The 27,139-nt window shown below is 51.9% G+C and overlaps 2 protein-coding genes across 2 annotated transcripts; one reads left to right on the top strand and one right to left on the bottom strand.

Annotated features, from left to right (window-relative positions):
• Positions 1-9,268: 9,268 nt before the first annotated feature.
• On the top strand, positions 9,269-13,551 carry NEFM (neurofilament medium chain; the record flags this gene model as incomplete). The annotated part of the gene is made up of 3 exons (XM_082298401.1): positions 9,269-10,330; positions 10,679-10,803; positions 12,186-13,551. The coding sequence occupies 3 exons, from the start codon at positions 9,269-9,271 to the stop codon at positions 13,549-13,551; spliced, it is 2,553 nt and encodes an 850-aa protein (XP_082154527.1).
• A 6,246-nt stretch (positions 13,552-19,797) lies between these two features.
• Positions 19,798-24,097, bottom strand: NEFL (neurofilament light chain; the record flags this gene model as incomplete). The annotated part of the gene is made up of 4 exons (XM_082298194.1): positions 19,798-19,991; positions 20,741-21,057; positions 21,839-21,963; positions 23,048-24,097. 4 exons carry the CDS (start codon positions 24,095-24,097, stop codon positions 19,798-19,800), a joined length of 1,686 nt encoding a protein of 561 aa, XP_082154320.1.
• Positions 24,098-27,139: the final 3,042 nt, after the last annotated feature.

Raw genomic sequence — 27,139 nt, forward strand, 5'->3', positions numbered from 1 at the left:
TCATTCATGGCCAGATCTGACTGAGTGCCAGATCCGTCCCACCAGCGGGGAGTTCTGTGGGAAAGGAGCACGAAAATCTCAGGGAAATCCCGGCAGCTGCCCCAGGCTGTATTTGGGGATTCATCCATGGAATTCCAACCAAAGAAGGAGCTGGATAAGGCTGTGCCTGGTCTCTGAGCTGGGTAATCCATAGCTGCTAAGGGGAGCTGGGGATCCAGGGAAAACCGGGATGCAGGGAAAACCGGGATGCAGGGAGAGGGCAGGGATGTGACCAGGGCCACCCGGGTGGGGCGAGCTGTGAGTGCGGCCACAGCACGAGTTCTGTGTCCCTGCTGGAATTGTAACCACGGGACGCAGCTAAAACGGGGAGAAACGGCGACATTTGTGGGGGACTGAGAGGGGAAAGCAGAATCTGGGGGATGGGGGTGGTTTCTGCCACTGGGATCACATCAAAACAGCAGGAAAAGCGGCGTGAGCCACGGGAATGGGTTTGTTCCCATCCTGGCCACTGGTGATGATGGAGAGGTCCCTGCCAGGCAGAGACTCGGGAGGAGGGGATGCAGTGAGGAGCAGATCTCAGAAGAAATGAGATTTATTGGCCAAAGCTTTCCCCCGTTCTCCACAAACGTCCAAAAATTCCACTGGGCATTTGAGACAATCAGGGATCAGTTGGGGCAGTTTTGTTTTGCTTCACTTTGTGATTCTAAACCCCGCACCTGAGAGAATTCCAGCCCCAGCCTGCCCTGGCAAGGCCAGGAGCAGCTCCAGGGACGGTGCAGAGTGTGTTGACCTTGAGATTTACAGTGATAACTTGGAAATTATTTTCTCCAAGTCTTTTCTGGATGCAATTAATTGACAAGGCGTCAGTTAACGAGAGCCAAGGTCGGTCTGAGGCTTGGAATGAAAAAGGAAGGAATGCAGGAAGCTCATCCATGGTCTTGTGGCATCACTCTCAGCACAGCACCCCTGAGGGCCGCCTGGAATTCTGAATACCTGGAGTTCTGGGCTTTGGGGTGTTTTCTACCACGGGAGGTCCTTCCCACACTCCTTTTCCATGGGGATTTTAAGGAATTCTGTGGCGAACGTGCTGGTGGAGGATCCATCACTCAAAGCCAAAAGGAGGCTCCAGGACCGCGGTGAATTTCATCATTTCAGGGAACGTAGAATTGCATTTGATGCTGGCGAATTCAGAAAAGCACATTTTGATGGCCTTTCCTTCCATCCCAAATGGAAAACGAGCTCCTGCTTTATGACAGACGTGGAGTCTCTGAGCTAATCCAATGTGCAGCTGCCCAGAACAGGCACTGATTTAAAAAACAAAAGAATGAGCACTAAAAATTACCTCTGGTTTTGCCATTTTAAAATCAGATTATGGAATCATTTCAGGATTGCCACAGGCAGTTCCCTGTGATCATCCCTCTCCCTCAGGATTTGTGGCTTTCCCAGGCTGTCCTGGGTTTATGTCCTGCATGTTCCAGCTTTGACTTGGTGCAAATTCACACAATTTCTTTTAAATGTATTTAAAATTCTGTTTTTTACCCCATCTGAGGACTCTGAGACAAAAAAGGAAGACTCCCAGCTCCGGCTTAATCAAGACTTGAAGAAGCTGTGTGTGTTTTTTCCTAATAACATGAGTTTAAAAATACATCACTGAAATTATTGATTTTCTTGCTGGGAGTCTCTGCATGATTCGATTTGATTTGTATTTATTGCTTCCCTCCTAATCAGCTTACAGCTACTTTTGCTAAGAATATTCTTTAGATGTTAAGAGAACAAGACTGGAGAAATTGAAGTGAAATTCCAGCCAAAACCAGCTCAGATTTTTGTACAAAGTTTGCCCAGGCTCCTCTGAGCTCTCGGGCCAAAGTGATAATTAATATTATTAAATTCTCTCCTTTTTTTTTTCCCACAATAAGCACGAGGTGAACCCTCCAGGTTCTTCTGCTTGGACAGGCCCTTCTTTCTTAATTTTGCTGCGCAACTTTCTCACCTGCAAAAACCTCTCCAGCTCTGCTCAAGGTTTGCATCGGGAAAATAAACCACATTTATAGGCAGCATCTCCATAAGAACCGAGCCTCAGAGGGCTCAGCAGCAAGGTGGGCTCCTCCTTCTGCACCAATTAAAAAGAAAAATCAGGAGTCCCTGCACCGCGCGGAGCTGTCACCGAGCTGCAGCCTCGCCTTGCTGCCTCCACGCAGATCAATTAAAGCTCCAGCGGGAGGGCAATTAGCCCAGACACAAATGAGACCGGCGGCGGCGATGTTTCCTTCATTGCAGGCAGCAGCGTCACCCACGCTGGAGCGCGTTTCTCCTTCGCTCAGCGAAGGGCAGCAAAGGGGCAGGGGAGGGAGACGGAGCACGGATCCACCTGGAGGGGCTGAGCCCACACAGAAAGCACGGAGAGCTCTCATCCATCACCAGGAGCTGCTGCAGAGCCGGGCTGGGCATCCCAGAAATCCTGGGAGATAGGGAATGATGGAATGTTTGGGTTGGGAGGGACATTAAAGAGCATTTCATCCCAGCGCTGCCGTGGCAGGGACACCTCCCCCTGTCCCAGGTGCTCCAGCCTGGCCTGGGACACTTCCAGGGATCTGGGGGCAGCCTCAGCTCTTTTGGGAATTCCATCCCAGCCCCTCACAGGAAAGGATTTCATCCCATATCCCATCTGGATTTACAGTTCAGGGTCTATTCCCAAATAAAGCGTTTGTAGGCATCTCCCTGAAATGAGGGGAGCACCACAGATCTTAAATTTTGTTTTAAATTTGATTTTCGTGTTGGTTTTAAATTCGATTTTAATTTCGATTTTAAATCCACTTTCAATTTACCCAAGAGCTCCCCAGCCTCCGAGCCTGGACACGACCCAAAGCTCTGAGCTCCATTTACCCCACCAGCAGTTTTACTGTGTTAAAACCCACCGGTCCCAGAGTTTCCAGGATATTCTGAATATTCTGAGCAAGCCAGTCTGGAGAGGAGAGAATTTGGACAAACTGATCACAGATCTCAGGGTTGTTGCACACGAGCCCAGGCAGTGAGATTTCCCCATCCAGGTGCTGCCAATGTATTGAAAAATCGGACTTTTCTCCCAATAATTCCCGTAATTATTGCTGGCGTGACACAAGTGAGCGACGACAAACGTGACAGTTGCTGTTGTTGTGGCTGACTCCCTCTAATTTCCAACCTGAGAATTCATCTCCTTTCTTTCCTGGGAAGCAACGCCCTAAAAACAGCTTTGCCCCATGGCAGCGCCGTCATGGGGGACGCAGAGCTCCAGGAAAAACGGTCAGAAAAGGCACAAGTGTGGCCACTTCTCAAAGGGATATTTTTAGAAAGGGAAGGCTGCAAAAAACCCCTCTGCAAACGCAGTAGGAAGAGCTATTTCTGATCACTCTCTCACCAGAAGATCGCTACCCTGACCTGGATTTGTAATTTTCTGGGAGGCAATTTTCAGCTGGAGACAGCACATGTGGGAAAGGGAGCAGAGAGCCCGGGGGCAGCGAGGGACAAACCCACGCTGCTTCCTCTGCTTCTCATCCAGGCCAGTTAAATCCGAGTTTTCCGTGGCTCAGAGCTGATGCTTGGCAGGGGTTTTGTGCCTGAACGCTGCCGCTGATGGTGCAGAAGAAAGGAAACTGAGGCTCAGGGGATTCCTTGGAGTTCATTCTTTTCCTTGAATAAATGGGAGCTTGTTCTGCCCCTGCAAACTCACCTCCAAACTCTTCCTGCCTGGAAGAGGCTGTTCCAGGCACTCTCATCTCTGCCCTGTCAGGTTTTAGCTTCTCTGACACCGGGATCTACAAAGGAATTCTCTGGTAGGAGCCAAGTTTTCCAATATCTGTCCAGGGAACGTGGCCATTGCTCCAGAAACGTCCCTGAGAAGGGTCACGGGTCATTGGTGTGCTGAACTGGCTCTTTAAGCTGAAGGAGGGCAATTTTAGATTGGATATTGAGGAAGAATTCCTCTCTGTGAAGGTGGGGAGCAGCTGGGATGGAATTCCCAGAGGAGCTGTGGCTGCCCCTGGATCCCTGGCAGTGCCCAAAGCCAGGGTGGGATACCCTGGGATGGTGGGAGGTGCCCCTGGGCATGGCAGGGCTGGGATTAGAGGATTTTAAGGTCCCTTCCCACCCAAAGCATTCCAGGATTCTGTGATTCCATGATTCACATGACAAGTTCATCCCAGTTCTATAATTAATTGGTTAAAGGGCAGTTAAAAGAAGCAGTGGAGAGGAGTTCAACACCCAGTTAAGGAGCACAGACAGAGCTTTTGCTGGCCAAGGATTCCAAAAATTGCTGGAATTTATTGGTGGAAAATCAAAGCCGTGAATATCAGGGAGCTGGAGGCACAAGATCTCCCTGTCCCTGCCACCCTGTCCCTGTTATCCCAAAGAACAGCTCACAAAGCTGCAGGAATCTGCTCGAATACATTTCGGTTATTTCTATTATAATTCAGCAGACTCCAGGCTAAGCCCTTGATGGAATAATTCAGCATCCTGCTCCTCCATGAATTCCTCCAGATTAAAGAAGTGGCCCTTGGAACCACGGCAGGAGGTGGCCAGGAAAGAGAACATCCCAGGAGTTATAAAATCAACGTGCAATGCAGGGCTTCAAAAATGCAGGGAAAACACCCCAGGAAAATGTGGGCGGCCTGGTAAAAGTTTCGTTTTCTGAAGTGAGTAAATGCCTGAAGTGTGTCTGGAGCTGTGAAATTATTCCTGGTGCTGACACTGCAGGAAATTTCAGGGTGAATATTTAACGAAGCCAGGCTGGATGGGGCTTGGAGCCACCTGGGCCGATGGGATGGGATGGGATGGGATGGGATGGGACTGAAGGTCTTTTTCCAACCCAAACCATTCCATTGTTCCACGAACAGCTCTTGCAGCAGATAAATCCAGGAAAGTGAAAGCAACAACGAGCTCAGTGATGATTTGTAGAAATTTGCAAGAAATTTTCCTTCACTGGTCAGTGGAATGACAATTCTGCCTCAGGGCTGGGCTTTCAGGAATATTTCACCCTCAAATGCAACACAGAGCGTTTCTGCATGAAGAAAATAACCCGGGTGTCTGGCAGTGCTTGATTTAAGGTCCTGGAGTACCTCAGCCGGCTCAGAGGGAATGATGAAAAGTGGGCTGCGTTAGGAAAATGCTGCTGTGTTCCAGCTCTGCCCGGAGAGAGTCCAGTTTCGAGCAGAAATAAAATGAACACATCAATTTTTCAGAGCACAGGCGTTGCCCAGCAGGACCTTTGTGTTTGTGCTGGAATATCAAAAAGTGACATCCCCACCGCAGCCCAGGCTCCCCGCCCCCCCCAGCAGTACAGAGGGGAAGTGGAATCCTTGAGTGGTTTGGGTTGGAAAGGACCTTAAAGAGCATCCCATTCCAACCCCAAAATGCCCAGGGCTCAGTCTCTCCCCTCCATCCCCTTCCCTCTTTGCTTCAAACCTCCCTGAGGATGCTGAAGATCTTTTGTGAATGGGAAAATCCATTATCAACCCACTCACCCCAAACCCGATCCTTCAGACCTCAAGATCCTGAAGAAATGACAAGGAAGAAGCAAATGCTGTTAAAATTCCAGGGAGGAGGGAGCAGGAGGACGCCAGCCCTGCTCAGTCCTGGGCTGTCCTGCCCTGTGCTGGGCACTCCTGGGCTTCCTTAGGGATGAAATCCCTTCTCAAGGAGCATCCAACAGTGCAGGACGAGGCTCTTGGTCCATAAATCCCCTTTTTCCTCCCTGGCTGCGGCCGTTTAAATGTCTCAGGACACATCCTCAGCTGGGCTGAAATGTCCGTCCTTGCTCTCCTGGCTCAGCTGGAACCAGACCAATTTCACCCGCTGATGCCCTGGCACGTTACTGCTGGTGAGTTTGGGGTGACCCCACAGGACAGCGGGGGCTGCGGGGGCACAAATGGGTGCAAACCCAGCGGCTTGGAGAGTCACACCCGGTTACATCACTGCGTGGTGGGGAACAAAAATGGACCAAATCCTCATTTCCTGACTCCTTTTCCTCTCTGACAAAATTCCGTCTGATGTCGCTGTTCACCCTCCTTGCACGGGTATCATTAAAACCTATTTAGGCTTGGATTGCTTAAACTTAAACCAGGCTTATGTTAAAAACTGACCAAGACAAACCCCCTTAGAGCTGATAAATAACCTTTAATAGTTCCAACCATGTTGCATTTCCTGCCCTGTGTCTTCTTTCTGCTGCCTCTCAACACCGTAAAAAACCCCGCCCAACCCCCCCTCTTATTCCTCCCGACTGATTCAGTCTGTTTTTAATATATTCAAATTAATTCATTATCATTGGCTATGTTTTGATCTCCTTTCCCCGGGAGCAGCCAGGCTGTTGTGCTGCTCCACCTTCTGTATTCTCCTTCCTTTTTCCTTCTTTTTCAAGGGAGCTGCAGGACTCAGTTTCCCCCTGCCATCCCTGCAGGTTTGTCAATAGTGGGTAATTAGATGAAATCAATGCTGCTGCTCTCCCTTTCCATGGGAGTGTCCCTTCCTCCCCTCCTCCTGCCTCAATCCTGAGGCATCAGCTTTGCTCCGAGGCAGCAGCTCTTGTTTGGTCAACTTTGAGGAGAAAAAAGTTCTCCTTAGGCAGAAATATCAGCCTGAATTCCAAAATCTCCAGAGCGGAGATGGACAGAAAGGGAAGAGGGATTAATTACTCATCAGAAATGAGGGAACATCTCAGACTGATTTCCCTGACTCACTTTATCCTTCAAATCACCTTCAGGATAATGTAGCAGGAGCCCTGTCCCCCTGCATCTGATCAGAGATCAGGAATTCACATGCAAGGCTCTCTTTTCAATCAAAACCATGAATTTTATTTCAGAATTTCTGCACGGAACACCTCTGTGAATGCCAACTTCTCCTCCTCTAAATATCTCGGCTTTTAAAGCAATCCATGTATATATATATGGGATGTATTGTGTTCTAGAGAAGTTTGCATTGCTTGGTATCACTGTTAAAGAAATAAGTCAAACCTAGCCCTGCTTGATTATAAAGCAACAATTTATTTTGCATAGGGGGTAAAAGGATCTCAAACACCGAGGTGTTGAGTGAGAGGGAGCTTTATTACAAAGTTCCATCTGCCACTCCTTGTTTTCAGGAGATTAAAAGGATAATAAAAGCTGCCAAGCACCTCTGTTAACCGTGTGGTTCCTCCTACAGTGAGTTTTCCTCAAGGATAAAACCACGATCTGTTCCCCCCTCACAATCTTTATCATCAGGGGGAAAAAACCTCATTAATAAGCCAGTTTAAAACGCATCTTTTTCCCTAAAAAGAAACAAAATGCAATGCCCCGATAGGCAGGAATTTTATTCTGACTCCCAATGAAATCCGAAGGGGTTTGTGCCCATGGCAAAAACTTTCAGTTCAATTAATGAAGCCGGTTTAGAATCCGTGATTGCTTCATTAGCATAAAATCCTTGTCCTGTGTGGGTAATCTGAAGCTCCAGAGGTGAACCGGTGGCTGGAGCTGCCCGTGTTTGGAAGCCCAACCCGGCAGATCCGTGGCTAAATCCGAGTTCTGCTCTGACTGCAGTGCTGCAGTCCTATGACAGCATCATATTAATGAGCCAGCAGAGAGGTGCGAGGCTCCATGTGCTCGGCAAAGTTTAACCCTGTCCCTCAGACTTCCCCAACTCTCCCCAGCCGCACACACCTCACCAGGAGCTGTCCGGGCAGCCCGGGCTGGAGGCACCCCGGCAGTTTGTGAGGAGGGTTTTGCCTTTCTCGAGATCAGCTGCTTAAAAATTCAGGCTGTGAGCACAGACAGAGCCTTCTCAGCACCTTCTGAGCGAGGAGTTAGCCCTCCCCCCTCAGCATCCCTCTGCTTTTCCATGCGAGCTGTGGCAGGGATTTTTCTAGCACCAGCAGTTTTGGGGTTTGGGGGTTTTTTTGTTGTTTTATTTTTTTTTTCTCTTCGCAGTTTACTAATCCATTTCCAGCTGTAATCCCTCCAAGAGGAGCTCAGAGTCTGGATGGCAGCCAGGCACTGTCATGCAGCCCATACAAAGTCTACTTTCCCCCATAAATGTAATTTCTAATAAGGTTTCAAACAATTTATTATTCATGGTGAGCAATGCACCAAGCGTTAGATCAAAGCGGGCGGGTGGGAGGACAAGAGAAGGGAAGAGAAGAAGGGAGAAAGAGAGGAAGAAAAGCACCAAGAGCAAGGATTTGAGATGCCGGGGGTCTCCCAAACTCTTGCCGACAGCCCGGCTGCTCCAGGGCTTCCCCCCGCTCCTCCCGCAGAGCTCCCGGAGCCGGCGCGGGGAGCGCTCGGTGCCGCAGAGCCCCGGCGAGCGCCGCCTCCCCCGCCCGCTGCGACCTTCACACGCCAGACCCCGCCTGGGGACGGGGGGGGGCAGGGGGATGGACCCTCCCCACCCATCTGCGGGCCCCTCTGCCCCCTGAAACCCCCCCGAGCCCCGCTGAAGGCCGATCCCGACCCTCCCAGCCCGCCCGGCGGGAGCTGTCCGTGGTGATGGAGCCGCTGATCCCCATTCCCGGATCCCGCTCCCGGTTCCCTGTTCCCGGTGCCAGCCCCGGCCCTACCCGGCTCTGCAGCCCCCGGCAGCGGCCCGGGGCCCGCAGCGCGCTCCGCTCTGCCGTGGGCGCTGCGGGAGGAGGGGCTGCGGGAGAGAAAAGGGAGGAAAAGAGGGAAAAGAGTGAAAAGAAATGGAAGAAAGAGGGGAAAGAAATGAAAAGGAAGAACAGAAAAAGAAATAAACAAAAGAAAGGGAAGGGAAGAAAGAATGGGAAGAATGGAAAGTAAGGGAGGAAAAAAGAAAGGAAAGCAAGAATGGAAGGAAGGAAAGAAAGGAAGGAGGGAAAGGAGGAGGGTGCTGGCCTAGGGAAGGGGGGAGAAGGGAGCAGGGCAAGAGAGAAGGAACACGGGAGAGGGAAGAGGGGAGCAGGGGGAAGAAAGGAGGGAGTGGGGGCAGCAATGAAAGAAGAAAGGGGGGAGTGGGTGGGCAACAGGGAGGAGAAGGGAGAGGAGGGGGCAGGGAACAGGGGCAGCAGCGGGGAGTGGGGAAGGGGCACCGGGGAGGCGTCAGGGGCCGGGCAGGGGCAGCCGGGACGAGGCGAGGGACGGCAAGGGAAGGAAGGGGGAGCCGGGGCGGGGCGCGGGGCGGGCCGGGGCCGGGCCGGGGGGAGCCGCCCCCCGCACACGTGTGCGGGGCCGCCCCGCAGCCGCCCGGCGGGGCTATAAAAGGGGCGGCGGCGGCCGGAGCAGCCCCGCACCGCCGCCCCCAGCGCCCCACCATGAGCTACACCATGGAGCCCCTGGGCAACCCCTCGTACCGCCGGGTGACCGAGACCCGGGCTACCTACAGCCGCGCCAGCGCGTCCCCGTCCAGCGGCTTCCGCTCGCAGTCGTGGTCTCGGGGCTCGGGCAGCACCGTGTCCTCGTCCTACAAGCGCCCCAACCTGGGCGGCCCGCGGGCCACCTACGGCTCCACGGTGCTGAGCTCGGCCGAGAGCCTGGACGTGAGCCAGTCCTCGCTGCTCAACGGCGCGGCCGAGCTCAAGCTGAGCCGCTCCAACGAGAAGGAGCAGCTGCAGGGGCTCAACGACCGCTTCGCCGGCTACATCGAGAAGGTGCATTACCTGGAGCAGCAGAACAAGGAGATCGAGGCGGAGCTGGCGGCGCTGCGGCAGAAACACGCCGGGCGGGCGCAGCTGAGCGACGCCTACGAGCAGGAGCTGCGGGAGCTGCGCGGGGCCCTGGAGCAGGTGAGCCACGAGAAGGCGCAGATCCAGCTGGACTCGGAGCACATCGAGGAGGACATCCAGCGCCTGCGGGAGCGCTTCGAGGATGAGGCGCGGCTGCGCGACGAGACGGAGGCGACGATCCGCGCCCTGCGCAAGGAGATGGAGGAGGCCTCGCTGATGCGCGCCGAGCTGGACAAGAAGGTGCAGTCGCTGCAGGACGAGGTGGCCTTCCTGAGGGGCAACCACGAGGAGGAGGTGGCCGAGCTGCTGGCGCAGCTGCAGGCGTCCCACGCCACGGTGGAGAGGAAGGACTACCTGAAGACTGACCTGACGACGGCGCTGAAGGAGATCCGCGCCCAGCTCGAGTGCCAGTCCGACCACAACATGCACCAGGCCGAGGAGTGGTTCAAGTGCCGCTACGCCAAGCTCACCGAGGCGGCCGAGCAGAACAAGGAGGCGATCCGCTCCGCCAAGGAGGAGATCGCCGAGTACCGCCGGCAGCTCCAGTCCAAGAGCATCGAGCTCGAGTCGGTGCGCGGCACCAAGGAGTCGCTGGAGAGGCAGCTCAGCGACATCGAGGAGCGCCACAATAACGACCTCACCACCTATCAGGTACCGGGGAGGCGGCGCGGGGCTGTCCCGAGCCCAGCGGGGGGGTGGCCGGTGCCCGCTCTGGGGAGGGGGATGCGGGAGGTGCCCGGTGCCAGCCTCCGGCGAGGGATGGAGGGATGCGGGGGGTGCCCGGTGCCGGCTGCGCAGCGAGGGATGCAGGGATGCGGAAGGCGGGGAGAGGATGCTGCGGAGGGCGGTAGGAGCGGGTGGGTCCTGCTCTGATGCCGGCCCTGCCTCCCCGAGCGGCGGGAAGAGTTTCTAAAAGTCCCCTCAGAGAAGTTGTGCCCGCTCTGTCCCCGCGTGCAGCGCCTGCCCGTGTCACAGGGGTTTTCTGCGTCTCCCTTGCAGGACACGATTCACCAGCTGGAAAACGAGCTCAGAGGAACGAAGTGGGAAATGGCTCGTCACTTGAGGGAGTACCAGGACCTCCTCAATGTCAAGATGGCCCTGGACATCGAAATTGCTGCGTACAGGTACAGTGGGATCACTGCAGACGTGTCTGGAATATTAATAGCACTGCGGATGCTGCTGGCTCGGGAGGCTTTACCACAGCTAAGAAATATCTGCATGCAGTGAACACGGGTAAAATTAGAGCCAGGCTAAATCACCGCAACCATTAGCCAGCCCAGTTAGAGCCCAGAAGGTCATTAGGGACCCGCTAATCAGTGGTAGAGCTGCCAGCAAGCCCCGCGGGCACAGCACAGCGTGACTCAGTGCGGCGGCTCCCGCGCCGCATTCTGTCCTTGGCCGCACGAGCAGGAGATGCAGCGAAAGACGAGTTTATTTTTAATTCCTGTCTGCTTTGCAGATGCCAGGCATGCAGGGCTTGTCACCAGAGCTCCCTTTCATCGCCTGGGAGAGACAGGGAATTTGCTTGATCATGATTTGAGGCAGCGAGTGCTGATCTGCCTGTCACAAACACTTTTGCTTTTCTTGCTCAACTTTCCTTCAGAGGCACCCGCTCTAATCTGGAGCTGAGCGTTGCTTGCTGTTGCCATCACCTGGCAGGTTTTTTTAGTCTCCTCTGTATCACTTCAGAACTCACTGGAGATCTCCTGATTTTTCTGGGTCACAGGCTCAGATGAAAAACATTTGAATAAAAGAAAAGTAAAAACAACAAAAAACCACCCCCATCTCCAGATCTGTTGAAATTCCTGAGGTTGTTCAGACCCACAGACACCCCGGGGGCTGTAGCTGGCTGCTGCCAAAGTCAGCTGAAATCTCCAGTTCTCGTATTCCCACAAAAAAAGGTGGATGCCCAAATTACCAAATTAGAACATGTGCTCTAATCAGCTGTGACTGCCTCAGACACAATATTTGATTTGGGTCTCTTGGCTGTGTCAAATTCTGTTTGCCTAAGTCGTAATGAATCCTATGAAATTAATTAGTTTGTCCTAATCCCTGCTGATTTATGCCATAATGGAGCTTTCTGACATTAAAGATGAATTTTAACTGATCACTGACGTGTCACACCTGCCACAGGCAAACCAAGCTAAAAACTGCTGGATGTGAGTTTTGCAAAAGAGCGGATTCAAGGAAAGCTGGGCTGGGGCTGTGAGCCGTGGATGGCACTGGGCAGTTCCAGCACATTCCACAGCAAACTGTTCTGTCCTGCTGGCAGGGGAACAGTACAGCAGGGACTGTGATAGAATCCTGGAATGGTTTGGGTTGGAAGAGACCTTAAAGCTCATCCCAAAGCAGGGACACCTTCCACTATCCCAGGTTGCTCCACGCCCTGTCCAGCCTGGCCTTGGACACTTCCAGGGATGGGACAGCCACAATTATTCCAACAACTGTCCCTTATTTTGGTTTTTTATGCTCATTTTCTTTTTTTCTCTCCTCCTGATTCCCTCAGGAAGCTGCTGGAGGGTGAAGAGACAAGATTCAGTGCCTTCTCTGGAAGCATTACTGGTCCCATATTCACACACAGACCACCATCTGTCACAATAGCATCCACCAAAATCCAGAAAACGAAAATCGAACCACCAAAGCTGAAGGTCCAGCACAAGTTTGTAGAAGAAATCATTGAAGAGACGAAGGTGGAGGATGAAAAGTCTGAGATGGAAGATGCCCTGGCAGCCATTGCAGAAGAAATGGCAGCCAAGGCACAGCAGGAAGAACAGGAGGAAGAAAAAGCAGAAGAAGCTGCAGAGGAAGAAGTTGCTGAGAAGGCTCCTGCAGAAGAAGCTGCACCTGAGGAGGAAGAGAAGGAGGAAGAGGAAGCAGAGGAGGAAGAAGCTGCAAAATCTGACGCCGCAGAAGAAGGTGGCTCTGAAAAAGAAGAAATTGAGGAAAAGGAAGAAGAGGAGGAAGCTGAGGAAGAGGAGGAAAAACCTGAGGCCAAGGGCAAAGCTGAAGAGGTACCAGCAAAGGCAGAGAAGGTCAAAACCCCTCCCGCAAAGTCCCCCCCGAAATCGCCCCCAAAATCGCCCCCAAAATCCCCCGTAACAGAGCCGGCCAAGGCCGCCCCGAAAGAAAAAGCTGCGGAAGCAGTGAAAGAACAGAAGGTGGAGAAAGCAGAGAAGGCGGCCAAGGAGGAGGAGAAAGCAGCGTCTCCAGAGAAACCTGCCACGCCAAAGGTGACCTCCCCGGAGAAGGCTGCGACCCCGGAGAAGGCTGCGACCCCGGAGAAGGCTGCGACCCCGGAGAAGGCTGCGACCCCAGAGAAGGCTGCAACGCCGGAGAAGGCTGCGACCCCGGAGAAGGCGCGCTCCCCTGAAAAGCCGGCGAGCCCCGAGAAGCCGCGCACTCCTGAGAAGCCCGTGACTCCTGAGAAGCCCCGGTCCCCAGAGAAGCCTCCCTCCCCGGTCAAGGATGCCAAGGCTGTGGTGGAGGAGACCATCACCGTCACCAAGGTAACAAAAGTGAGCGCTGAGGCCGAGAAGGAGTCCAGGAAAGAGGACATCGCAATCAACGGGGAGGTGGAGGAGAAAAAGGAGGAATCCAAAGAGAAGGAGGAGGAAGACAAGGGAGTGGTGACCAACGGCCTCGATGTGAGCCCTGTGGATGACAAGGCTGAGAAAATCGTGGTAACCAAAAAAGTAGAGAAAATCACAGGGGAGGGTGGGGACAGCGGGACCACGTTTATCACGAAGTCGGTGACCGTCACTCAGAAGGTGGAGGAGCACGAAGAAAGCTTCGAGGAGAAATTGGTGTCCACCAAGAAAGTGGAGAAAGTCACTTCACACGCCGTAGTAAAGGAGATTAAAGAGAGCGAATAAAACCAACCATAGCTAAAATTCAAACCAATTCAAGAGCTTGGGTCGGTGCAAAAGGTTAAGCCATAGACAGCTGCAAAATGCATGTGGGTGACGGCTTCAAAGCAGATCGGGTTCTCTCACGGAGGCTCCAGACACACAGTATTTTACTTTTTCGTGCAATATAGGGAAGGGGGGGGGAATGCATGCAGGCTCAAGATGTACTCCCTCCACAGAGCTTGGGGATCTACAAAAAAATACTACTACTACTAGTGCATGAGATGAAATGTGCAGAGGAAGCTTTTCTGAATTTCCTGAGCTGTTGGAGGGATGTATCTGAGGAACAAGTTCAGATGTATTATGCGAAGAACCAACTGAGCCAAAACCAAACTGAAAACAGTAATAGAGTATTCATGAGAACCAGAACTCTCCTAGCCTTAAAAAAAAAATAAAAAAAGCTACTTATAACTAATTATGTTTACCTCACTGGTGCAATTAGGGTGGACTTTTGCTCCTGGGAGAACCTTGTTGACATGCACAGTACGCAACCTTTTGTTGTTTGATGTAAAACAGTCACAGCAGTTCTTGCTCAATAAAGGTCAATATGAAAACATGACTTGTTCTGGTGATTTGTCCCAATTTAAACCCTTTCCTAGGCTGGATGCTCTTTCCTGAAAGGGGATGGAAAATTGCTTGAGGGGGTTTTTTCGAAGCGTCCTCGTTTAGGAGCTGGGCTTTGGTGGTCCTTGGGGGTCCCATCCTACCTGGGGTGTTCTGTGGTTTGGGAATTGGCTATGATGGAGAAATTTCCTGTACCAGCCCAAAGGCTGGATTAAGAAAGTAAGAGCCACATCCCATATTTTCTAGGGGAAAGAGGAATCCATTGAGCACTTCTGGCTGGCCTTGAGGTGCTTAGAGGGGTTGCAGTTCCTTTTCATAGGAAGGGGAAGGTCTCTAAGCCCTCAATGCTGCTTGTACTGAGCCAAAAAGTGTTAAAACCTTCTGTAAGCATCGTTTTCCTCCTTACACCCCAACACCCACACATAAAGAGAGCCAATTTCCAAAGAATTCCTTGGTTTTTCTGGGAGAGAAGCTGCATGAACCACAGCTGGGTGTGGCACCTTCAGTTTGTCAGTTAATTGAGCAAAAACCCATTTAGGGGACTCAACCAAGCCACCACAAGGTCCTCAAAATGGGCTTGGTTCTGGTTATTTTAACCCCTCTTGCTTTAATTGTATGGGAACCTCCTTATCAATTCTCTGGCTCGAATGATCAAGAGGTTCAATCTGCCTCTAAACACAAAATTCTAAACTCAAAGCCAAGGGATATAAACTTGACATTTTTAAATCTTCAACGGCAAGACCTCCTAAGTGGTGGCCTCTTCCAGAGGAATCAAAAATTCCTCTACCTGGAAAAATAAATGGAGAGGAATGAAGCAAAGGGAAGAAGATAAAGGCTCCAACTCCAATGTGGGAATTAATTTTAAGATTAATTTCGTGTTTATTCCCCATTTCAAAAGGAAAGCGAAGAATGCAGCTTCTGCCCCACCTTCCATAACTCACGAAGAAATGCAAATAATTCTAAAGCCTGGATTTAGGCTGTGGACTGCCCTGAAATCTGTTGCCTAACTGAGGCTCTGATCAAAAGCTGTGGTTTCCATGTGCCTTCGATTCTTCACCCCATCAGTAATTGAAGATCAAGGAGTTTTTAATTGGAAGGGTCCAGCGTGTTCCTCACGGGAGAAGTGGCGGGGAGCCCACAGCAGATAAGGCTTTCAAACCAATCTGGGTGCCTTTGTGGAGCAAATCACTGGGTGGGAATCTGGGCTCCCAGCTCGGCTGCTGAGTGATGCTTAATTAAAGCAGAGCTAGCAAATTAAATGGCAGCTTCTCTGGAGTCACGTGTGGGTGTGACACAAAAATAACTTTACCTTCAGGAATGAGGAGTTAAGCACTCCCCTATTTTTGGTGTCTGCACCAAAGGTTTGGGAGCACTGAAGGCGTTTTCCCCTTGGATTTAAACAAAATTTCCAAGAGAACACCATAGCTCAACCCCAATTAACACGAGATTATGTTTGTATGCTTTCAGTTAAGTTCTAGGAGTCACTAAAATGTCCCAAACTGCAAAATCCACCCCTCGGAGTGGAAGGTTGGGAATATTCAGCAGGGAGAGGAAGGGTCACCTTGCACGGTGGATTAAATGTTGGTGTCAGCAGGAGACTCGGGAACATTTAACGTGTGCAGGTGGGATCCCAGCCTGGCTATTTCTCATGCTGGGCTTCTTTTCCAGCTGCTTTCTCTTCAGGCCTGGTAGGACACAGCTCCAGGGACCCCAAAATCATCATTTGTGTTGGTTTGCACTCTGGCAATCCACGATTGCAGCTCCTGAGATGAGGAGTTTGCACCAACCCCTCTGCCCGGGGTACATCCATTCCCTGCATGGTTTTGGGAGGCAAACAAGCCCTTGGCATGATGTGTTCCACAACATCCTCATTTTCCTCCTTTTCTCACCCAAAATGTGCCACAGCTTTTAGTTATTACCCAGAACTGTATCCCCCCCCTCTCTCACACACCAAATTTGTGAATTTAGCCCATTTCCCACTGCAGATGTTCCCAGCAAATCCTAAGAGGAACAAGCAAGTGGTTAACACATTTCTAAATGTTTATAAAACTGTAAGAACTGATTAATATTTCATGGTGCCAAGAGGGTTTTGTCTACTGACATCTGCAATCAAACAGTTTCAAAGGAGAGCACAATTCCCGGGCAGAGAGGCATAAATAGGATGTTATTTGCCTGTTCTGCACCAATTACTCCTCCAGACTGCACAGAACCAGCGAAGGGAATAATTATTTTCAGACAGAGAAGTTCATTAAACAATAAAAAAAATCCAGGAAGGGAAAAACACTAATTAAAGGAATTGACAGTGAGAATTTGTGTATCTTTTTTAAGGTGGGATATCGAGACCACCGTGGCTTCAGGAGCTGGAGGGCTCTAAACCAGGATCTTCCTACTATGCTGGGTTGTGGAGGTGCCACAGATATTCTTCAGCATCCAGAACAAAATTCCAGGTGGGAACAAACTGGGCAGCGTTACAAAACACAAACAGGTTGCATTTGCCAGGGAGCTGAGTCAGGCACCAGAATTTTCTCCAGTCATCAGGGTTTGTGTGCTCCCTGTTCACATGTGGGCTCTATTCCTGCTTTTTTTTCAGGATTAAAGTATCCTCAGCTAATCTGGGAAGGCAGCAAATGATGAGCTGTTAATTATTTAGTTACTAGAAGGTGAATTTCTGGACCCGGGATGTTCTGTACAGGTGCTCTCCGTGCTGAGGGGAGGGGGTGTGTGTGCATCTCAGGGAAAGCACCCAGCACCTCCCTGGGTGTTCCCTGGGATGAGACCTCAGGCTGAACCAGACCCAAAGAGCAGGAAAAAACCCCCAGGACACTCCTGGCTTTTCTTGCAGCTGCAACTCGGGGGAAAGTTTCTCCTGAGCCTCCCTCTGCCAGCTCTTACTGCATTGCGTCAAAGCCAGCGCCTGGATTTTCCAAGGTAAAGCGAGTGCTGGCTGCAGGATCCATCCCACAGCCCTGGGAGCAGCTGGGAACACACAGATCCAGCCCAGCCTCCCTCCCACCAGTTTGGGCAGCGGGGCAGGACTGGGGCCCAGCCCGGGCGGTCACTGCAGAGTCAGCCCTGCTGCAGCTCCTGCTGGGGCTGACTCACAGAGCCCGGCGGAGCTGCAATGCAATAAAAGGAACAGAGGGAGCAGGGAGCAGCCTGGGAACGGCAGCAGGAGAGAGGGGAGAGCTGCTGGAGCTCTGGATGTGCTGCTCTGGAGCAGCCCTGGCTGCACAGGGAGCTTTGCTTTCCAGAACAGAGACGGGTGCAAAGGGCTGAGGGAAGGAGGAGTTTGTCAGCAAGGAAAAGTCATGGAAGAGGAAGTAAAATGGGGTTTTGAAGAGTTAAAAGGAGCTCAGAGTGCTGGATAAAGGCAGGATTTAATTTGTCATGGAATGGTTTGGGTGGGAAGGGACCTTAAAACCCATCCAGTGCCACCCCTGCCATGGGCAGGGACACCTCCCACTGTCCCAGGCTGCTCCCAGCCCCTCCAGCCTGGCCTTGGGCATTTCCAGGGATCCAGGGGCAGCCACAGCTGCTCTGGGAATTCCATCCCAGCCCCTCAAGGTCCTCTGAATAAAGAATTCCTTCCCAATATCCCATCTAAACCTCCTCCCTATCAGTTTGAAGCTGTTCCCCCCTGTCCTGTCCCTCCTTCCCTTGGCAATGCTCTCTCCAGCCGAGCTGCCCAGCTCTGCTCTGGCTTTGATGATCCTGATGGGCTCTGCCCAGGGCTGGAACAGGTTTTTTCTCCTCAGGGGCAGCCCCTCTCTCCCAGCTGAGTGCAGGCATCACTTCCTGCTGCAGCACTCAGGGGAGTTCCTGAGAACCAGCTCTGATTTCTGAGAAGCAGCTCCTGCTCCTTATCTCCGAGCAGCAGCCCCGCAGTCTGCTGGGGGAGCTGGAGGCATCGCACCCCAGGGGGAGCAGGTCCCCTCCATCCCCCCAGCAGCTGTAAAAGCACTCCATAAAGAGCACTGCAAGTTCCCCCAGTTCTCCTCACCACTGGCCTGGAGAGGGAAAATGAGATCTGCTTTGTAACAACAGCTCTGATAAAAGCAGGGAGGAAAATAAAGCAGGAGGGAAATGGAAAAAGAAATATTTAAGAGGTGTTGTTGAAGAAAGTGAAAATTATTTTACCTCTTTTCCTTCTGGTTCTCAAAAGCATCAAACTCCCAGGAAAGTAGGGAAAAAAATTTGGGGAATGATACTGGAACTCCCTGAGTTACCGGAATTACTGCTTCTCCAAATGGCTTGACCAAGCTTCCTTTTCTTTCTCCTGCTGCTTTTCTTGGGGGTGGGAAAGAAAATAATAATTTTAAGTGCTTACTTCAGCCAGTACAAGCTCTTTTATCACCCTTTAAACACTGAAAAGGGAGATGCTTTTGGAACACTCCTAAAATTTGTATAGAAAAAGAGATTTCCTTTCTCTCTGAACAAAGCCGTTGAGGAGAACCAACCGATACCACATCCCCAGTACAAAAAATGAAAAGCTACCCCAAAATCCTGTGCAGAAATTCATCCAGCCACATCTGTCTGTAAAGCTTAAGGCAGCCATTAATGCCTATTTGAACTCAGATTTCCATGGGTTTAGTTTATTTAAACAGGTTTAATTTGCAGCATTAGCCCAGTGCTTGCCCTTACAAGGTTTAATTTCATGTCGCAGCTGTAGGCAAGTGGAAGTTAAACAGGCTCAGAGCACAGCACAGTGCTTAGGCAGCACCAGGCTGTGCTGCTGTTGGATGCTCCATTTCTGTGCCTTTTTTAGCTCAGGCAAAACTTTAAAAATCCCTGAAAAATTCTCAGGATGAGCCTCTGCAGCCCAGAGAGGGTTGAGTTCTGCAGCTGGGAGAGAAAGGCAGCTCCTTCCCCCACACCATCCATCCCTCTAACTGCTCATCATGTTCTGATTTTAAGGTCATTTTTGAAGATGTTTGCTCCAAGCCGCACCTACACCCTCAGTCGCTCTTCCATCCCTGACCCACCAGACACTGAGCAACTTCCTGCCACCACTGAGCAGCCACATTTGCATTTCCCCTCTGTATTGGTTTGGCCAAATTCCCACTTTTCAGGAGGCAGCTCCTGCTTGTTGCACCCCCGAGCCCGTGAGACCCATGCCTGCCCCCAGCACACCCCAGGGTGTTTTTGTCAAATGTGTGAAATTTTACACCCCCAAGAGATTTTCCCCACTGCTCATCCACAGGGTGAGTGTGATAAACCCCTTTATCAACCTTTTAGGGGCATCAGGGACACAGGACACGCACGAGGAATCCGTGTAAGCATTTCTGAACTTTATTGACTGCTTTATTGCACGTACTTAATGAAGCCTCCATCACTTCCCCCACCCACCGTTTCCATAATTATTTTAAATGCAAGATAAATGTAACCTTTCATTCCCACCACTTATTTTCCCCCCATTTTAAATGTTAAGGTTCTGGGTCACCCAGGGAAGACAGAAGCCCTGAACTCATACGTGGAACCATGCGGCACTCGGGGAGCAAGCCTTGGGTGCTCTGCAAGCAAACTCAGACTCTGCACAGGGAGAAACATCATAATCATGAACTTGGAACCTCAGTGGTCACTGAATTAAATAGGTGAGACTGCAGCTGGAGCTCAGTCAGCCGTTGGCTCTGATGGAAAGCTGCCCTTGGATCAAGCCTTCTTCTTGCCTTCGCTCTCTTCCTTTCCTGCTGCTTCCTTCTCTTCCTTCTCCTCCTTCTCCTCCTCAGCAGCTTCCTCAGCAGCTTCCTGGGACTCCTCCCCTTCTTCTGCTGCTGTTTCTTCCCCTTCTCCTTCTCCTTCCTCTTCCTCACCCTCTTTGGCTTCTTCTGATTCCTCCTTAGCACCTTTGAAGGACAGAAAGGTATTTCACATCCGGGTCCAATTCCTGATCCCAGTTCAGTGGGATCCTCCCTCAACCCCACACATTCTGGCAGCCAGCTACAGCAAAACTGCACAACCAATTTATCCTGGATTTCAGGGGGACTGAAACACTTGATAAAAACAAATCATGGCTGTGAAAAATCTCAATTCTGGACTCACTGCTTAAAGCAAAGACTTGAAGAATCTGTCACTGCTCTCTGATTGGCTCTTTGGCTGTAATTTCCCTATAATTAAACTTTACACTAACGAACCCCTCATAGTTCCACGGCCACCAATGCACTGCAGAGATGTGACACTGCCGTGCACTGAACACAGTAATTCCAGCCCCAGACGTCAGCTGATGTTCCCATTGTCTCGGGCTGCTCTCTGGGAATTCATATTCAGCTCAGGATGTCCTTGGTCCTTCTTTTTGAGGATATCCCTCATAACTAAATGCTGCTTGCTGCAACCTGAACATTATCATTGAGGGTTTTGGAAACCTATCATCAGCCTGACTGAACATTTCACCTGATCTTGCATTCAATATTCAGACTTCCCTGCTTGAATTCCATGCACTTAATCCCACCATCCTTTGGCTCATGGAAGTAGAAAAGGAAAGAGTTTTAATCATTAGATTTAATCATTGGGATTTCTGGGGTTTATCCCATATGAACAGGGACTAATATATTTCATGAAACACGAAAAAAAGGGATTTAGAAGTAACTCTAAGTACCTTCCTCCTCTTCTTCAGCCTCTTCTCCCACTTCCTCCTCGCCTTCCTCTTTCTCTTCCTCCTCACCCTCTTCTGCAGGAGCTGCCTTGGCTTCTCCTGCTTTGGCAGCCTCGATGGTTTCCTCGATTTCAATCTGCTCCTCCTGGACGTGGCTGGAGTAGTAGGTGGGGAAGGAGCGAGTGGTCATCAGGTAGGAGCTGGACTGGAGGCCGCTGTAGGCGGACCTGCCGAAGGTGGGGGCACTCTGGCTGTAGCCACTGGTGATGCTGCCGACACTGGTGAAGCTGAGCCGGGTCTCTTCCCCTTCCAGCAGTTTCCTAGCAGGGAAAAACAAAAGCAAAGAGAAAGGAATTGGTTGTGCTGCAGCAGGATCCAGCATCACAAGCCCCGGAGATATCTGGTTGTTAATTAAGGGCTGGTTTTGCACCATGTGCCAGTGCTACCCTATTTTCTTGGAATAATCTCTTTCAGATGTGTCTATTGCAGGTGAATTAATAATTTTCCTTGTTGGAAGGAACAGGAAAACCCCTCTAGAACCAGGTTCCTCTAGCAGGTGAAGCTGGAGGTGTATTTTGCCACCCTGCAGCTCGCACAGACTGGCACAGCTGTAACAATTTGCTGCTGAGATGTCAGACAACGTTTGGAGCTGCTCTCTCAGTATTCCCCCTTGTGGCTTCCACAGAAATTCTGCTCCAGCATCGGAATCTCTCAGTATCTGGGACAAAACATCACAGTTATTTAGCAACAATTCTGCTGGAAAATATTTAATTTGTAGATTTGCAAGTCAGAAACAAACCCGGTTCTTGAGGGCACTTGAGGGATTTCCCATTTTGAAAATGAACCATTTTTATTGAGGAATTCCACTGACACAAAATCTCTCCCCCAAGTACAGAACAGGTATTTTTATCTGTCAGGATGGAGAACTGAGATCATTTATTGCCACGCTAAAAATTCTGTGTGCACATAGAGAGGAGCTGATTAAACTCTGCTACAAATCTATGAAGATTTTTGCTGGGGCAATGATCAATAACCTGAATTCTCCTGAAGAGAATGGGAACTGCTCCGAGTTCTGGCTCATTAAAATATCCCCCGCCATACCTATAGGCTGCAATTTCGATGTCCAGGGCCATTTTCACATTGAGCAGGTCCTGATATTCCTTCAAGTACCGAGCCATCTCACTCTTTGTGGTTCTCAGCTCGTTCTCCAATTTGTTGATTGTATCCTGTTGGATGGAACAATATTGACAGCATAAAACTCCCATTTCTCCCAAGTCTAGCAATAATCACAAGGAATTTCTCCAATCCTTTTCACTTAATCTTGCTCTGGCAGACAGAAACTGCACAGCTCCCACTCCACCCTCAGCCAAAAAGCCTCATTTAACACCTTGCCTGGCAGGTTTTCTACAGCACATTATTCCAGCCCTATTTGACACACAGAGCCAAATTTTCTGGTACCCAAGTGCCAAAGCATCCACAAAATTTGTGTGTTGTTTCATTTTGAATTTGGCCTCTGTGTGCTTTTTCTAATTTTAGCTTTGGGATATCCACTGATGATCCTTGCAGGTCCCTTCCAGCTCGGGATATTCAGTGATTCCATGATTTTTTGGTGCAGAACGGTTCAGGCTGTATCAGTACATGGACACATGAATTTGTGCTTTATCAGGGGCGTTCTGCGTTATGATTTTGTAACACCTCACACTTCAGAGAAGCAATACCAGAGTGTCCCCATCTCTGGGATGATTTTGGTAATTCAGATCCTGATTGGGGTCTGTATTTCCACACCACATCCTGCTTTACAGCTCCGTGTTATTTTGCACTGGCATTTTAGGATGCCTTACCTGCAACACAGGCACAGCACAAACCAGGAGTGATGCTGCCAACAACTTCTCCCTGCAAACCCTGATCCCCTCATCTGTGAGGCTCTGCAGACCCCAACTCCCCTCACCCGCAGAGCCCAGCAAACCCTGATCCCCACACCTGCAGAATCCCTCAAATCCCTACATCCATCCCTTCAACTGCAGAGCCCAGAAAACCCTGAACGCCCTCACCGCCAGGGAACCTGCACATCTTTATCCCCCTCACAGGCAGGGACCCCGCAAATCCCAAAACCCCTCACCTTCAGAACTCTTCAAGCCCTAACATCTCTTCACCTGCAGAGCCTGCAAACCCCGACCCCTGGCACCTGCAGAGCCCTTCAAAGCCCATCATCCCCTCCCCTGCAGAGCCCTGCAAACCCCATCATCCCTTCACCTGCGGGACCCCGACCCTCCTCCTCTGCAGGGACCCTTCCAGCCCCCACCCCCTCACCTGCAGCGCGGAGATATCCGCGCTCTGCTTCTCTTCCAGCTCCTGCAGCTGCTTCTCCAGCGCCTCGTTCATGCCGCGGGTGGCCTCGATCTCCAGCGTCTTGGCCTTGAGCAGGCGGCGGCTCTCGGACACCTCGTCCTTGGCGGCGCGCACGGCGTCCGTGTTCTTGGCCGCGCTCTCGCTGAGCACGGTGAAGCGGCTGCGGAACCACTCCTCGGCGTTCTGCATGTTGCGCGCCGCCAGCTTCTCGTACTGCGCGCGGATGTCGCGCAGCGCGGCCGACAGGTCGGGCTTGGCCGACACGTCCATCTCCACGGACAGGTGCGCGTACTGGATCTGCGCCTGCAGCTCGGCCAGCTCCTCCTCGTGCACCTTCTTGAGGAAGGCCAGCTCGTCCAGCAGGCTGTCCACGCGCTTCTCCAGCTCCGCCCGCGCCAGCGCCGCCTCGTCCGCGCCCTTGCGCACCTCGAGCAGCCGCGCCTCCGCGTCCTCGCGGCTCAGCACCTCCTCCTCGTAGCGCGCCTGGAGCCCGCGCAGCGTCTCCTCCAGGCTCTCCCGCTCGCCCTGCAGCGCCTGCTTCTCGCTCGTCGCCTCCTCCGCGGCCAAGCGCAGCTCGCGGATCTCCTGCTCGTACAGCGCGCGGAAGCGGGAGGGCTCGGCGTGCTTCTGCCGCAGCACCAGCAGCTCGGCCTCCAGCACCTTGTTCTGCTGCTCCAGCTCGTGCACGCGCTCGATGAAGCAGGCGAAGCGGTCGTTGAGGTCCTGCAGCTGCGCTCGCTCCTGGCTGCGGATGGACTTGAGGTCGTTGCTGATGGCGGCCACCTGGCTCAGGTCCAGGCTGTCCACCGAGTGCAGCAGCGAGCCCGAGGCGCTGGAGGTGGCGTAGCTGCGGCGCACGGACACGGAGGACACGGGCGCGGACAGGCTGGAGTACGCGGAGCGCGCCGAGCCGAAGCCGCCGCCGCTGCGCACCGACACATGGATGCGCGGGCTCTCCGCGTAGCGCCGCTTGTAGGACGGGAAGAACGGGTCGTAGCCGTACGAGCTCATGGCTGCGGGGGCTCCGGCGACTGCTCTGCGGCGGGCGCCGCCCGCACCCCGATATTTATGCGCGGGGAGGGCGGGCGGAGCGGCCTCCGGGCGGGGACGGGGCGGGGCGCGGCGCGGCGGCATCGCCGCGGTGAGGTGACGCCCGGAGCTGTCCAGGCATTCCCTCACTGCTGTGATGGCCTGAGCGGCACGGGCCGGACATCACCGCGATGGTGCCGGGCATCACAGCAGTGAAGGGATGCCTGGACAGCTCCGGGCATCACAGCGGTGAAGGGATGCAGTGGGGGCTGTGGCCGGCCCGCTCTGGAACGGCCCCGGCTCGGCCCTGCTTCACCGTCTCAGCCCTGCTTCACCGTCTCAGCCCTGCTTCACCGTCTCAGCCCTGTCTCGGCCCTCCTTGGGCACAGCCTCGGACCTGCCTGCGGCATCTCTCAGCGTCCCTCCGAGCCCACCTCTGGCCCTTTCAGATCCAGCTCCCCTCAGGTCTAGGTGCAGCCCCCAACACGCCCAGGCTGTGTTGAACACCTCCCTCGGCTTCCCCACAGCTGCCCTGGCAGAAGCCTCGAGGATGTGCTGCAAACCCCAGGCTGTGGCTGAGGTCCCCTCGGTGAGGTTGGGGAATACCCAGCCCTGGCTGCACCTCAGAACCCCCAGACACGTGTAAATAGGATATTTTTTTTCCTTCAGTTTGCAGTTTTCACAAGGCATGAGTGCTCTGCGAGCCCTTGCACCCTCACCATGTCCTTTGTTACAAGTGGTCCCTAATAACCAGGTAACTTAGGATCATGGAATCATGGAATTGAGTTGGAGGGACCTTAAAGCCACCCAGTGCCACCCCTGCCATGGGCAGGGACACCTCCCACTGTCCCAGGGTGCTCCAAGCCCTGTCCAACCTGGCCTTGGACACTTCAGGGGAAGCCTGGCAGTGTTACTTGTCCTTTGATTACACGAAAGAAGCAGCAGACACAGGGCGGTTCTCAGTCCTGGCAGAATACCCTGATACCTGGTTCCTTGAGACTCCCTGGAGCCAAAGTCTGTCTGAGACACCGATCACAGGGACAGGATATTTATCCTTGCCTAATCTGGCTAATTCAGAGATTAAACTGGACATCTGCATTGCAGCTACCTCTGGGCCAGGTTATTAGCACTGCTTGATTAGAGCAGTATTTACGTAGCAGAGATTTATCAGAGGTAAATTAGAGATGTATTGGGCACAAACTGCATGGGAGGCTCAAAAAGACAACGAGAATTCACCTCCCCGAGTCAGAAGGGCAAATATAACACGAAACAAACTCTTCAAAGGTTTCTCAAGGAAGGAATAAAAGCCAGTACAGCTTGGGGGACATTTATTAGACAGATACGACAAAAATGCTGAGATGCTTCCCAAAGAAAGGGGAAGGGCTCAGTGATGTGAATGAATGTGCCTGTCACTAATTGCAATGGTAATCGGGTATTTCTGGCACAAGTGAGTGTTTGTTTAACACCAGCCATTTAGGAAGGGGAGAGCAGGGTGGATTTAATGCATTTCCCACTGTTTTCCAGTGACCTCACACAGAACAACACCTGTTGTGTGGCAGCTTTTCCAGAAATTTCAGGGCATTTAAATATGAGGATCACTGAGCTGTGAAGGGCAACGGCCTCTCAGAGGTACAAAGCTGCAGTCCCTGCTCATCTGAGCTTATTCTGGATGGAATGAACTGCACCAAGAGCTCATAAAGGCTTAAGTGTCACTCATATCCCAGCAGAGCTGCTGGGAGACTTTATTCTGCAAATCTACAGAGTCCTCCTGGAGATCAGTGGAGCTGCTCTCAATTTGCCAGCACTGCAAGCCCGGCTTCTGCCTTGATTTTTATTCCCAATTTGTTGTTTAAATTCGAGTTGTGGCTGCATTCATGCATGTCAGAGTAGCCATTCATTATTCAGAATATGCAAAGGAGAGCAGCACAGGTAGAGCTTCCTGTGCTAATCCATTTTAGGTTTAGCAGAGATTGGGCTTGAAAGGGGAAGAAATGAGGAGTAGAGACATCATAGGGAGGAGGATTCCCAGCAGGTTGGTCGGGGATTCAGTGAGCTGATATATTCTGGGCTATTCAGCTCCTGCAAACTGAAATACCTTGTTTCATGCCAATGGATTTATGCTAATCTTCCCTACAGCAACCCGAGCACAAGATTTAATTATTAATGCTATCATTTATTATGCCATGTATTAATAGAGGAATGTAGCTCAGCTTGTAAAAACCACTGCGCTTCAGATCCCAGCAAAACAGGCTGTGTAACTGTAGGCTGTTAATATTCCTTCTCACCTTTTCTTTGAGTGGAAAACCCTTTGCTGTGTGCCAGGAGGATGGGGAGTGCGTCTGCAGCCAGCCTTGCAGTGTGGAACTTCCACGGGACTCGGGGTGAGGATGGAGCTTTGGAAAGGAAAGCCACTCCTGAAGGCATCCTGCTCCCAAAACTGGTATTTCCAGGCACAGGGGAGTGCTGGTGGATTCCCCCATTCCCTCTGTGTCCCTTTTGCTGCTTTCTGCCATAATGCAGAGGATAATCAAGCCCCCGGATGTGTTACTGTTAGAAAAATCAATACAGTGAGCAGAGCAAGGGAATAAAGCACGGCTGGTTCCGGCCAGGATGGAGTGGCCTGGGCCACTTGTCTCACCTGTAGCAGCTCAGCATTGTCCCCCTTCCCCCTGATGGAGCTGAAGCTGCTCCCTTACTGGTTTAACTGGGTGTGAGTGTCCCCAGCCCATCAACACTTCAGGCAGAGGATCCCAAGCCCAGGTTCACCCCTTGCAGACCTCCCCTGGGTGACCTAAATAAAGCAAATTATTCTGAGGGATGGTGCAGGAATGAAAAGGCAGCGGTGCCTCATCCCTGGAAGAGTCCAAGGCCAGGCTGGAGCAGCCTGGGATGGTGGGAGGTGTCCCTGCCCATGGTCCCTCCCAACCCAAACCATTCCATGATCCAAATTCCACTGCTGCCCAAGGAAAAACAACAACTCCATGACAGAACATTCCTGTTCCTTCCTTCTCCTCTGCTGCATCC

Source organism: Coloeus monedula (assembly GCF_965178545.1).
Source record: "Coloeus monedula genome assembly, chromosome: 28".
Taxonomy (NCBI): domain Eukaryota; kingdom Metazoa; phylum Chordata; class Aves; order Passeriformes; family Corvidae; genus Coloeus; species Coloeus monedula.